The sequence below is a fragment of the Phlebotomus papatasi genome, chromosome 3 (assembly GCF_024763615.1).
Source record: "Phlebotomus papatasi isolate M1 chromosome 3, Ppap_2.1, whole genome shotgun sequence".
Lineage (NCBI taxonomy): Eukaryota > Metazoa > Arthropoda > Insecta > Diptera > Psychodidae > Phlebotomus > Phlebotomus papatasi.
In genome coordinates this window covers 70,527,884-70,542,645 of record NC_077224.1, presented here as the reverse complement: position 1 = coordinate 70,542,645, position 14,762 = coordinate 70,527,884, and the positions used below count along the sequence as shown (strand labels likewise).

General features: G+C 38.4%; 1 protein-coding gene across 1 annotated transcript; it reads left to right on the top strand.

Moving 5' to 3' along the window:
- Positions 1-2,071: 2,071 nt before the first annotated feature.
- LOC129808170 (sorting nexin-25) lies at positions 2,072-13,311 on the top strand. Its single transcript, XM_055857934.1, has 5 exons — positions 2,072-2,486; positions 2,570-2,666; positions 6,527-8,402; positions 12,160-12,840; positions 12,914-13,311. Exons 1-5 carry the CDS (start codon positions 2,366-2,368, stop codon positions 13,016-13,018), a joined length of 2,880 nt encoding a protein of 959 aa, XP_055713909.1. The 5' UTR covers positions 2,072-2,365; the 3' UTR covers positions 13,019-13,311.
- Positions 13,312-14,762: the final 1,451 nt, after the last annotated feature.

The following is a 14,762-nucleotide window of genomic DNA, read 5'->3' as shown; positions in this document are numbered from 1 at the left end:
CGAATATTTCGTCCAAACATACCTATGACCGGAAAAGTCGCCACTTTGAATTATTGAAGATCAAAATTTAATCACTTTGGAGGGATTTCTTTTAACCAATTTGGTTAAATTTGGATTTTTTGGAAAGGTTTTGACATTTTTATCCGGCTGTGTCAGTCCCAATCGGTAATGAATTGGTTAAGTAATCGTAATTGATTTTTTTTCATCCAAATTGAGACGCAAAAATTGAATGACCAAATATTTGGTAAACAACATTTTTAGTTAGACTTAACAAAATTCGAATCAAAGATTTGGTAATCCAAATATTACAACTAAAAATTCAATTGTCTAATTGTAAATTAATAGATTTGTAAAGCATAAAGTGTGGCAATAAATTGAATTGAACTGTAATATTTAGTTATAAAATATTTGGTCACAAAAATTTGGAGATTAAAAAATTCAGTCATCAAAAATTTGTCCATGAAAATCTAGATAGAGACTCAAAATTTTAATAGAAATCATATATTTGGTCATCAAAATTTTGGAGCTCAAAAATTATGTGATCAAATATTTGATAACCAAGATTTTGGGACTCAAAAATTCTGTGATTAAATAATTGGTCACCAAAGTTTTGAGACTCAAAAATTTAGTTTTCAAATACGTGGTCACTAAAAATTTGACACTCAAAAAATTTAGTAATCAAATATTTGGTATTAAAAATGCTTACACTCAAAAATTCAGTGATCAAACTTTTGTCATCAAAATTTAGGGGACTCAATAATTCTGTGATGAAATATTTGGTTCTCAAAATTTTCGATTTAAAAAATTCATTGATCGATATTTGTTTATTAAAACGGTTAGACTCAAAAATTCAATTTTTAAATATTTGGTCATCAAAATTTTGAAACTCAAAAATTTAATGATCAAATCAACGGTTCCATTCCATACTTATTCTATTTCAGAATGACATCTTGAAGGTGTATTTTCCTGCATGTGTATTTTTTTCGAAAAAGTTAAATATCTCACCAGCCAAAAATTCTATGACTACGAAATTTTAACCAGTTGTAGAACTGGTCCCATGAACAATATATCTCACTGAGTAATATAAATCTAAGTCGACTTAGAATAGTATGGAATGGATTAGTCAAAATATTTGATCATCAAAATTTTTAGACTTTGAAATTAAGTTCTCAGTTATTTAATACTTAAAATTTCAGGACTTAAAAATTTAGTACCGTAGATGCGGATAAATGAACTCCTACTTCTCGAAAGCTTTTCGTTAATTCTAGCTTCTAGCACTTAACGACGACCTTTCTTTAGACCATCCTTAAGTAGGGTAAGGGCCTTAACAGACCTGATGATTAGCCGAGAGACGGATTAGCATAATTATATTTAAAATAATGGTTAAACTTCATTTCCATCTGTGGTACTTACGCCACAAGGTGATATCTTCTAATTCCACGGAAATTATTAATAATAAACCAATATTCTCTTTTAACTATTTATTCTTGCTCTCGTTCTGTCACATTCATAAACTCTTCAAATGTTAATCATATATACATAAACCTGTCAAGGTACCACACCATCCTTTTCCACTAAGTCGTCTCTCGGCTTAAGTCGTAAGTGTGTCTAGGAAATAAGATGGGGGATTTGGAATCACGTCTAATTTGGAACTTTGAGGTTTCCTAACAGTTTTAGATGGTAAAAATTAAAACAACGAAGAAATACTCTTGAATGCAAAGTTTTGTACTTCTTCGTGGTATTCTTTTTCTCTTTAATCATCAGTGAAAAAAATCTCAAAATTCCAAAATAAACATGATTCCAAATTTATCCCATTTTACCCTATACCGTTATGGCCACTGGAACAACCTTTTAAGTCCTAGAATTAAAGATAAACTTGCGAAAAGCAGGGGTGCAGTCACCCCCAGGGTGCAAAATCACCCGCATCTAAGGTAATCAAATATTTGGTCGTCAAAATTTTTAGACAAAATTTTGTTAATATAAGCGAAAACTTTCAACGAAATATTGAAACTTGAAACTACTTCTTCTTTCTTTATCCTTATTACGGCCCTGTTTTGGACGTTGGACGCGAAGAATTTAGAGAGAAGAAGAAGAAGAAAGAGTTTGTCGGCACGCAGAAAACATATTGGATTTTGAGGGATTTTAAATAGTGTTTTAATTGATATTAGAGAGTGTTTATTAATATATTTTACTACCCATTTACAAGTAAACATGTGAAATAATCATAATATTGTGAAAATGAGAGTGAAAATTGCAAATAAAGTGAGCTTTTGCTGTGCAAAATAATGCCCAAGTGATGTAGATTTTCATGGCCGAAGAGACGTCTCCAACATAAGATTAGCATAAAAAATTGAAGTGAAAAATTATGAATTTACTATATTGGACCGGTGGGATTGTGACTCTTCTGACTGCTATCATATTTTACTATCCCACATTCTTCTATGTTTTCCTGTTTGCTCTGTATTCAGCAGCTCTTATGATTTTATGTGAGTATCACCACTTGCTTACATTTTCCGGGAGAGTCTCACAATTTTTTGCAATTCCCTGAACTTCCTGTCCCTCTTTCCAGCTATTGCTGCAACAATTTATGTTCACTGCTTACTATCATCGAAGAGCCAACCTCAAGCTAGTCATTTGCCATCGAATGTTCTGTACAATGCGACGAGGTCAGTAACTGGGACTCTGTTTTTCTTATCACTTAATAACCCCAATCCCAATTGTCCGAGAAAGAGAGACAAAGTGTGCTCATCTCGGGAATGACCCTGTTTTTGGTCAGCTATTGCATATTACATATTCTATTGGCTGATTTACAACAGCATTCCTCCCCTAAAAGAGACACTATTGATTGCCTTGAGATAGTTTCGTGTTATCGGTTTGTATTGGTGATTCACCTCGAGACACGCACGAGAAATGCCTTAAGAATCGGGAGAGAAACTGATGATTGACTTTGAGAGGGTTTCACATTATTGTAAATTTTTCTGACCAAATTTCCTGTATTTTACAGCTAAATTGCATTCAATGCGATTCTCATATTATTGCAAAAGTTCAGAAGGATCAATATAAGGGGGAGTATGGCAGTAGGCATTTGACGTTTTTCATAATTCATAATTTCGATTCAATTTATTTTAATCAAATGGGACAAACTGTACAGTACTATATTCGTCCTTACATTAATTATCTAGGATTTAAGGAGTGCGTGGCAGTCACAAATCTGAGAATAAAGTCCCTCTTCCGCTCACGAGGTATGCTATTCCATAAAATAATTCCCTCGATAAAAAGGGAATTGCGGAGAATGCGACACCCTGAACTTGACACAGTTCAGATCTGGATGATGATCTAGTTACCACAAACTTCGCGAGATACCGTGGGCCACTAGTAAATAATAATCGGAAGACAAAGTCAACAGCACGGGCCTGCAGATAAGAGAAAAGAAGAAGGCCAAGGATGGAGTTAACCCAAGGAGAAATGTGATCAAACTTACGAAGTTCAAAGACATAACGCACTCAGGAGTTGAACGCCCTGATCAAGTGATCCTTTGTCTCGGCACTGGCACTGAAAAATAACTCAGAGTGTGAGTGAATGCTTAGTGCCGTCTTATGGTACGCAATGTATGAAAAACCTTTCTACAATTCTCAGCCGAATTGTCGAACCAAGTGAGAGTTTCATTGAAGATGATCCCCAAGATCTTGGGCCTAGAATTAAAAGGCAAGGCTTAATCTTATTCCCTAGAAACAGAGTATGAGGATCGGGGTTCCTTCATTTTGTATGAACAATTAATCAATTAATGCCTGAGATTTAGCAGGATTCAAAACAAGACCATTGCAATTAGCCTAATGACAGATTCTGGAAAGATCGTTTTTAATGGCATTGAATTATTATTAATGGCCTTCGATTATTAATCAGTTTCAATTCGAGTCCCGTTACTCTCCCATATATAATTTTCTTTAATAAATTTTGTTCGTTAATTAAACTTCAAGGCTGTTTATTACACCTCAAACCCTATAAATATTTCCTTTATAAATATGATACCAACATTATCTAAGGACACGTGGGAGATCATTTATAAAAAGTGCAAGACTTGCCGACTGTCAAACATCCTTTGACATCCCTTGATGTCACCTATTCATCCATGGAGATGGCGTACCTCTGTGTGTTATGATGGGACGTCATTATGGCATGATCATTTTCCTCCCTCTTGCACGCATATGTCCAGGATTTGACACCCTGGACTGTAGCGAAGATCACTAATAGAGAACGTTCTAATTAAGAGACGGACAAAAGAGAAACTTTGTTAGTGATTAGACTCGGACGAGTAAGGACATGTCGCGTGCAAACCAGAGGGAGAATCTGGTTGAAAGAGGGGAACGGGTGGTAGGTTTAAATCTCGTCCTTAAAGTAAGAATACTCTTACTTTATTTCATTGATTTCATCAAGTGCTTCGCCTTCCAACAATTCACTTGACAGTACTAAATTCACCACCCCCTTTCCCTGCAAAACTTAAATAAATTCTCCCAACTATTTCCCGAACACCACATAGTGGTCAGTTTCTACAACACTGATAGATATCGATATATCTCCAGTGACCCCCCATAATTAATGTTTTTGGTTTATTTTGAAAACGGCTCCTATGATTTCTTTTACTTTTAGATATATTTTAAGAATAATCGAAGGGGATATTTCGTTCATAACCTATTACCAAAAGGTTTCCAATATGATTTTTTTTCTGATCAAATTTAAAAATGGTTTATTTCCCAGTCGATTTAATCGAGATTTGATTCATTAGAAAGGTCGTGAAATTTCTAACCTGAGTACGTTTATCTACACCTGTAATGAATTTGTGATATAATCTACTTTTAACCGATCTAGATATCAAACGTTATGAAATATCGATTTCTCGTCTTCAGTGATCAGTAGGTACAGTAATGCCTTAGACACACTTACGACTTAAGCCGAGAGACGACTTAGTGGAAAATGGTGGAAATGTACTTTAATAATTATTTTGAATATAATTACGCTAAGCCGTCTCTCGGCTAATCCTCAGGTCTGTCGAGGCCCTAACTTAAGTTTTATTTTTTTCTCAATCATTGGATCGTACTAAAACAAAAGATACTCAACTCTCCGGTATCCGGATAAATCTGGTTGACACTGATAGATAAAAACCCATGAAAAGGGATCCTTTGAATATCTCAAGGGTTTTACAAGCTGAGCCAAAACGGCCGAGTGTTTAGAGAAAACGTCTGACGATCTTTAAGGACCCCCCATAAGTCGACCTAAGGATCATAACATGACCTTAATTTTTCTCCACTTCTCCAAAACCATGTTTTTTGGGATTGATCAAAACACGACGTATGATTTGATTTCTTACATTTTGAATATGTTTTAGAAGAAGTTACATGGACGAAAATTTCGTCAATACGCTAATGCCGTTGCATGTTGCATCATTCCAAATATTAAGGGGGGAGCATGGTAAGGATTTAGGGCACGCGTATTTAGGGCTAATATTTAGAACTAAATCGGTGCTCCTGGACAATCCTTTGGAATTGACTAATCCTTTCACCACGAGGCTAAAAATGCATCTAAAAATTTGCACGCAAAACCTCAAACACAATATAAGAATTCATGATGCAAAAATTTAATTTCTTCATTTTTGTGAAGCCATTTTTTGGGTTTCTAGGACTTCGCGATGCAAAAATTTGTTTTCACAGTTAGCTGAGATTCTTTACATTGAAATATTCTAGGCCAAACCGAATGCGGAAAGTTATATTATTTTGATAGTGTTCAATCCATCACAAAATTATCCTTGCACCGACCGGGAAAGGCTCATTAGACATGCTCGGTGTCATGTTTGAGACACTGCTGTCCAGGAAGTTATAGGAGAAATTTCTTATGTATGGTAATTAAGTTGAATCTGTCTAGCAGGAACTCATGAGTTGTTGGACATGATCACAGATTCGTTAGTTTTCTTCGAAGCTTCTGCCCTTCCTCGACAACTATAAAGCACCAAAATAGAACAATAACCCACGCACTGATTTAACAGAGAAGCCAAAAAGTGGCTTTGATTCCAAAATTTTTGTACCTTCTCGTGCAATATGAATGTTGAGTTACCTTAATATCCCACTTTCCATGAAAAAAATATTTCCGAGTTCGTATTTTAATATAAAATCAATTAAATCACTGAAAGAACTCCGATTGCAAAATCAAAACAAGCGAGAGTGAGGTTATATTGCAATGTCCCAAAGTGTCACAATAACGAGTCGACAATGCGAGAAGAGCCGACACGGCCGACACTCATTTCATCTCATCATTTGGATCTAACGATACTAGAGATGCTAGAGTTTCGATAGTGTCGAATCGATACTAGCGAGAGCCAAGTTATCATTTCACCACTGGGCTTATCACTAGTTTTTAGGAATGCAATTTTTGGGTTTCACAAACCATTCCTCGGACAATTGGCAAGGGTTTATTCATATGAACCATCCCTTGATTTGCCTGCTTTAGAACAAAATGGGAAATAAATCTCTTTTAGATCGAGTATATTTGATTCACCAAAACCAATTAGAAATGCTTCGAGTTTGCCAGTGATTTTTGGCCGGACAGTCGATGGACTTTTGCAGCAGATCATCGAGTATACGATACGTGATTTCATATCCCCATGGCTGGGCCATGTAGTGAGGAAACCAAAGACTCTAATGGACGTTGTCAGAGAAGATTTGTGGAATGCCATTCAGAAGCTGAGAGACCGAGCTGTGAAGACAGATGGACCAAAGATATTTGCTGTGGATATGGTGGTGAGAGTGACGGTGCATCTGGAGAAAATTCGAATTTACCAGGCCAGGCTAGCAGATGGCGGTGCTCCTGTATTTGCAACGGCATCGTACTTAGAGTCTGAAGAGAAGGAGTTGGAATTTCTGAGGAAAATCAGTGAAATTATGGTGATATTTCTCTTGCCAAGAGGCTATTCTCTGTCCCCACTGAAGAATCTCATCAGTGAAATACTTTCCTACAAGATATTCTATCCGCTGATCAAGATGCTCACTTCACCGGATTATCTCAATCAGAAGATTGTCCAGTATATTGAATCTCGTCTGGCGGCAGCAGCCATTAGTAAGAGAAGCTATGAATATGCTGCGAGTTTTGAGGACTTCCTGAAGATCATCAATAATTCTCAGAGTGTCGATGAACTTCTGATGATGCGATCTAGCATCGTAAATGATATTATGCAGGCTACAACCATGCAGAATCTCAGGAGAGCAAAGGGATTGGATCCAGATGGAGATGAGGGAAATTTGTCGAAGACATCAATTAAACTTAAGAGATACATTCAGCAATTGACTCTAGCTCGTGCCCAGACTGAAAGGAATCTCAGTAAATTGGGCTGGGATGGGAATTTCAACACTACCGATCTCAATCTCTCAATGCTAGATATTCTGTCAACAGTTGTGGGCAGGAGATACTTAACACTCTTCCTCGAACCACTCCATGTGAGTTCTCTCGTGGGATTCTATACGTCGGTGGAGGAACTCAAACATGCTCCCAAGACATCGGAACATCAAGTTGGAGCTGAGATTTTTTACACTTACATCCGAGCTCCTTCATCCGAGGTTGTCATCGACAAGGCTGTCCGGAAGAAGATGGAGGCGTTTCTCCTTGGAGATATAGGATCGGAAGTTTTCTACGAGGCTCAGAAGTCTGTCCTGAAAACCCTTGAGGACAAATACTACCCACCATTTTTACAAAGTCAGCAGTACCTGGATCTCCGAAATGCCCTAACGTCTGACGACATCAAGGATATCTCCCTCAGTAACTATGCCGATTCCACGGATGAGAGCAGCAGTGTCAACAGTGAGGGCAGTGACATGAGCCTAGACCTTACGAATCACTCAACTTATGCCAGGAACAAACTTGAACAGCTCCAGGAGAGACTGAATAACAAAAATCAAGCTCTACAAGCCCTAAAATGCTCCCTAAAGCCGGAATCCAAGATACTGTCTATTCTGGAGAAGGAAGTGGACTGGCTCAAGGGAGAAAAACACCAATTGGAGGCTCATTTGATGCGAACGGAGATTTGGGCAGATAATTTGGGGAAATGGAAGGCCACGGTGCAGAGTGTAGATGTCAATGAGGAGAAAGACTTCCTGCAATTTATGATTCTTGTTCAGACTGATGAGTCCGGGGGGAAAGAATGTGGGGAAAATTGTGAGGAGAATGGTGGAGATGTGTCCACGGGATGGGTTGTTTTGCGATCTCTGAATCATTTTCAGGAACTTCATCGGAAATTGCGTCCATTGTGCCGAGAAATTCGCTCTCTAGAACTCCCATCGATGACTTTCAAGCTGTTCTTCCAGAAGAACGACAAGAGCTCTCTTGAGAAGGCCAAGGGACAGATACAGAAGTATCTCAATGTAAGTTTTTTCATGTTCATATAACATATAAAATGTTACTGCTTTAATTCCACAGACAGAGAGATATTTTGGAAATTTGAAGTTTCAAGTTTTTTGACGTCATTCTGTATGTTCGTCTAAGCGGTCGTTACCACTCCTAGATGCCAAACGGTTAGAAATAAAGACTTGGAACCTTCGGGGGGCCCCCCATAAATTGAAACTTATAACCATGACCTTAATTTCCGCCCATCTTTTTTGGGATTAATCGAAAACGCTTCGTAGGATTTGTTTCTATTTTTCAATATTAATCTAGAGATTACCCGGATGGATATTTCATCATTATACGAAAATCCCGTTGAATCATTTCTATTAACGGTTTTTTAATGTCAAAAAGTTAAAAAGGCTCAGACAGTATATTCGTCTATCGTATGGTATCATGGTTTGGCTCGTTCGAAAGGTCTCCAGCGACCCCTCTTTCTTAAAATTTACATATAAAATGGAAGTTCCAGGAGTTTAGAACGAGCTAGAGCCGGATGACTTGGCTCTAGCTGTTAAGGCAAACACGTTTCTAGACATGGAGTCCCAGCTTGAGACTTGTCTTGTTGAATTTTCGGAATTCTACAAGGAAAACCAACTAAAGCCAAATCCCTCTAAAATAGAGGTAAGTTGTTTCCATCTGCGTCACAAGTGGGCCACAACTCGTTTGAATGTGAAATAGGAAGGAGATTCACTGAAGCACAATTTCACGCCCAAGTATCTTGGTGTCACCCTTGATAGAACTCTCACATACAAGACCCACTGCAGTAATGTTAAAAACAAGGTGAAAACAAGAAATAACTTACCGCGAAAACTTGTCAACGCTCAGTGGAGAGCTCAGCCGGAACTGATGCGTACATCTGCGCTCGCGCTATCATTTTCTGTAGCAGAGTACGCAATTGAAGTATGGGAGAGGTCTGCGCACGCCGAACAAGTAGATATTGCTCTTAACGACACCGCCCGTATAGTAACAGGGTGCCTAAATGGCACGCCAGTGGACAAACTCTATCCCTTAGCAGGAATTGCTCCACCACGGGTGAGGAAAAAAATCATCTCCAGTAGAGAGATGTCCAAGGTTCTCTCTAAACCAAGGCATCTTCTCTATGGTCACAAAAAACCAAGAGCAAGGCTGAAGTCTCGCAAGAGCTTTTGCCACTCTGTCAAACCACTTGACCAATCTTCGGAGGAGGCTAGATTCAATCTGTGGAAGGAAGTCTTTCCATCAGATTTTGTCGAACTAAGGGAGAGCCTTCCTCCTGGTGGTGATCAAAACTGGACGACGTGGAAGTCTCTCAACCGTTTGAGGAGCGACGTAGCGCGATCTAGAGACAACAGGCGGCGGTGGGGCTTCTCGGAATCTAACGTCGCTTGTGACTGTAGGGTGGTTCAAACTACCCCACACTTGTCTGTTTGTCCTTTGTCTCCTGCTTCTTGCGAGGTAGAGTATTTGATGTTGGCAACCCCGCATGCCATTGACGTAGCCCGTTATTGGGCAAGACATGTGTGAATTTTATGCCTCGACACGATTAATAATAATAGAACGAAAATCTGGTGTGATTTGTCAGAAAATCATGTATGCGTCTACCGCCGTCTTAGCATTCAGAGACCAAAACTGTATAGAGCCAAACGGTGGAAATGCTCTTTCTCAGGTTCAATAAACCACCTGTATCATTAAAAATATCTCTCTGAGAGTAAACTGAGACGCACAGAGGATTTGGATAAGCCGCCGTTTCTCCTCTCCAGGAAGTTCATTTCAAAGAGTAACTCCCTCAACAAAGGGAGAGTAAAGAATGTGACTACCTGATCGTTACAGAACAAAGCACGAAAACCTAACAAATAGTTCCGGAAGATGAAATTCAGTGAGATATCTAGGCTGACGATATTTGATAACGCGTAATATGAAATCGATAACTCGTAAAATAGCGAGAAGAGTAGCACAGTACTCTCAAAAACTCGGGCAAAAGATTTGCAATTTATCCTACTTTAATCCTATATCAGAATCATTTAGTAAAGTCTTACTGATCCTAGTCAGAAGCAGTTTTATCCAATAGTAACATATAGGTAAATTTAGTCATCAACAATGCTTGCGAACGAAGTACAGTTTGGTTTTAATGAGATTCCGTGTAGTTTTCAGTGTCCACCGCCGTCTTAGCTTACTTACTTACTTAGGTGGCGCTACGTCCCATTGAGGGACGAGGCCTCTTGCACCACTCCTCGTCATTCTCCTCGATTCAAAGCGATAACCCTCCAGCGCTTCAACACACCCAGTCGTTTAAGGACCTGATCCACTACTTCCTGCTATCTTTGTCGGGGGCGTCCTCTAGATCGAACTCCTTCCGCCTTCGCATTCAGTAGCTTCTTGGGCATTCTATGATCTGGCATTCGGTGCACATGACCGAGCCAGCTCAGTTGGTTCGCCCGAATAGAGGCTGGTAAAAATAAAAGGGTCAAATTGACCCTTTTCAACAAAAAATTGATCATATTTGATCCTTTGAAAGGTTCACTCGAATCTTTTGAAATTTTGTATGCATATTTATCACGATAGATTATGTTTTATCGTAAATTTATTACTCTTATCGTATTTCTTTCATCTGAGCGAACACCAAAGATGACTTTTCATTGTTTTTATTTGTTTATTTCGGAGATAAATAGGTGTCAAAACAGTGACCCTTTGAAAGGATTATCGGTGACCCTTTCATTTTTACCAGTGAATGTCGGGCTGTCCATAGAGTTGCTCCAGTTCGTGGTTCATTCTAGTACGAAATTCCCCGGTCGAAACATCCCAGACAACTCCAAATATCCGTCGGAGAATTCGTCTCTCAAAGATCAGTAGCGTACTTTCTTCGGCACGTGTCAGTATCAGTACTACTACCTCCAAACCAAAGGTAATGATGAGCTTAACTATGGTGGTGCATATTTTGATCTTTGAAGACCTGGAAACGTTCCTCGCTCGGAAAATTGATGATAGAGCATAAAAGCATCTGCTTCCCGCCGTTAACCTTCCATTAACCTCTAGCCTGACCTGACGTCATTGTCCGTTGTCAATACCGACCCGAGGTATCTGAAGTTCCTTACAATCTCAAAATTCCACTGGTCAATAGTGACATTCTGCCTGACCCTTGGTGCTGATTTGCTAGTCCGCCGTCTTAGCGTTGGTTATTATTATTAATCGTATAGGTATATTTGTTACAATGTAATCATGTCACGTTATATTGTTGTTAATCCCGTGTTGTAAGAATCTGCTAAATCCATTTGTGAACCGCCCAGGAGCGCCTTCTCCGCATAGAGGATGCTTACTCGCTAGAGTGTACCGTTATCTACTAGGAATCTAGTCCACTAGTAGGTGAACAAAAGAATTGAGGATAAGAGGCTATGCAACGCGTTAGACCATTCCCCATTTATAACCCGAATTGAAAGTTCTAAGGTCTGAGACTTACCCAAAATATACTAAAATCGTGGTCGATTTTACGGACAACGGAAGCGGCGAAATACACTTGCGCAAAGTTTAAGCGCGATCGCAAAACATGAGACTGAGATCCTGGGCCCTGGAGTACCAATTATCTGGTCTCGGTAGTTCACTGTTGCGGTACTATTCTTACGACGGAAAATGAATCACTACTTTCAAATTATCGTTTTGCGTTGATAGTCTTAATAGAAGAACTGACTGCTACTAGATTATTTTTATTATTACAGAAGCAACAAATATAGAAAATTTTCAAAAGTCAGAAAAATTCTATTTCAGTTTATTCTTGCGGATGATCACTTGAATCAGAGTGAAGCTCTCTATGCATTCCTAAGTCCCAGTTCTGACCACCTGAAGCAGGTGACACCGTCCCCCAAGAAGTCAAAGTTCTCCCTAGCGACTCTCTTCAAGGGAAACGCAGTGGAGTCCAGTAAGCCAGATGTCTTCTGGGGTTGTCCCAGAGACAGTGGCGAGGATGAAATGTCCTCGTATTTGGAAGGTGCCAATAATCCAGACAACGAGTCCCACAAAGGTGACTGTGAGGGTGGGAAAGACTCAATTGCTGAGCCATTGTATGCTCTTTTGGGAGAAATCTTTGACATGGGAGGTGTCTTCAAGTGGGTCCGTAAGAGTCTGATATCTTTTGTGCAAATCACATATGGGCGTACCATCAATCGACAAATCCGTGATACTGTAAACTATCTGTTTGAGGAGCCCATGCTCCATCACTACGCTTCTACTGCTCTCAAATCTTTTTGGCCAGGTGGCGTTTTAGCGTCAGCTTATCCCGAAAGAACCGACGACATGCGCGAGATGACTGCAAATGCAGCAAAATCTCTCTTGATTGATAATATTCCCGAGGTGCTGTGCAATTTGGTTGGTGCTCAAACGGCTAAACATGGTACAATAAAGATCTTCGAGACTATTCAAAATGCCACCTACAACAAGCAGCTTTTCTATGTGAGTACATTTTTTTCCAAATTTCTTTTTTTTTCCTGAATATTTATCGAATGGTAACATTTATTCGTCACAGGAAACGCTCGAGATTCTGATGCTGGAATTATTTCCAGAGATCAGACAACTTAAACCCACTTACAAGCAACATTCCAACAATATCAATCCACCTAAAGTTCACTAAGTTCAAATTGGTTTCTTGTGCACAAAAAGTAAAAATAGTGTGCATCATGTGCATAATTTTGGTCTGGTATTTCCTTAACCGGATGAAAACAAAATCTGGTTTATTTGATTTTTTTGTGATTTCGAATATGGCATAAATTTATATAAAAATCTATAATTACCAATAATCCACCAAGTAGAACACAAATTTATCTACTAAATGACACAGTGCTGTTTAACGAAATAAATTAAAGAGAAAAAAATATTGTAGGAAAGTCTCAGAAAAACCCATAAAAGTATCAAAGTAATCAAAAATTATTCAGAAATCTTTAACAGTAGTTAATTTAAAAATCTGATATGTATTAAATGTCGATCGAGATTCTATCGCAAATGTCGTAATACAATTTGACGGTTGTCAAACATGTTCGACATCATGAAAGCCAGTCAAACAAAATGTCGATCAAGTACCTTCAAACTTTTGAAAATAATCTTAAAAGGTTTTTTCCAAACAGGTTCGAAGTTTTGGATAAATACATAAGGAATTATTTTGGTAAATTTTACCAAATACAAAAAAAATTATTGTGTATTTTGCAAAATCGATCAAGTTGGTCGACATTCTATCAGATACGCAGCGCAGCAATTCGTCGTTTGCAATAAATACAAATACAAAGCAAATGCAGATAGCCCAATTGATAATACAACCGAGAACAATATCTTAATATCAATTACGACAAGAAAGAAAACGCGTGCTTTCACGTGCCGATCGATAAAGCCACCAATGATTGATTTTTGTTCGACAAATGCTCGATATTGTCGAAATTCGTTCTGTCAGCTGAACGAAATGTTGATTTAAAATAAAAACTTAACATCGTAACATTCAGTAGCTGTCTCTGTCAAAAGTCCGTTGCCTTTTCTCCAGATTCGTAGCATTTTCTTAAAAAATATACAATTTTTGCATATTTTTGTGATTTTAGTGATTTCACACGTTCAAAAGATCGTAGTTCATTCGCTAATTTATTTTCAACCGCTTATCCCTATTTTGGTCGCGGACCTAGGACTTCTAAGTTACCAAACCACGCCTGTAGATCCTCTGAAACATCAGGAAGATGTTTGCGGTCGATCCCAAGGTTCTCCAAGGCAAGATCCTGAATTTGCTTCAGCAACCTTTTCCTAAGTCTGACTCGAGGTTGCCTCCTCTACATAATGTCTTACACGGAACGTAAGGGACTAACAGAGGTCCTTGCATTTATTTCTGGTGAAGAATAGCTGGGTTTCAAGGATTAATCAGGTTCAGTCTTTGCATTTTCTTTAAGATTCCAGGATAGCGAAGTCAGAAAAATTGGAATTAGTTTCGTATAATGTCCCCATAAATTTGCTTCACAAGACATCATTCTTTAATTTCAGAGAAATATTATCGAGGATGTTATTTATTATTTTGTTTGGCTAGAATTCATTTTGATATGTGAGGTTATGTGTACTGATCATCATAACCATAAAAAAACACAAACAGTTCAGTAATTTTCCCCTTTTGGGAAAGGACTGGAATTAAATATGGCGGACTGGCTGAACGCTTGAACAACTGATTATTTGGCGTGTGTGATTTGTGGTTTGTCAGTGATCCCTTTAAACATATACCTATTTCAATTGATTTCATTTAACAATATCATTCAGTTCTGACTTTAATCTCAAACGGACACTAGTTGCTTCAATCAACCTCAAGCTATTTCACGATTTAACATCCTGTATCCCATCGTCATATTACAATT

Coding starts and splice junctions, on each gene's coding strand:
- LOC129808170 (XM_055857934.1), top strand. CDS start 2,366: ATGAATTTACTATATTGGACCGGTGGGATTGTGACTCTTCTGACTGCT. Junction 2,667..6,526: donor GTTCTGTACAATGCGACGAG/GTCAGTAACTGG, acceptor AATCTCTTTTAG/ATCGAGTATATTTGATTCAC. Junction 12,841..12,913: donor ACAACAAGCAGCTTTTCTAT/GTGAGTACATTT, acceptor TATTCGTCACAG/GAAACGCTCGAGATTCTGAT.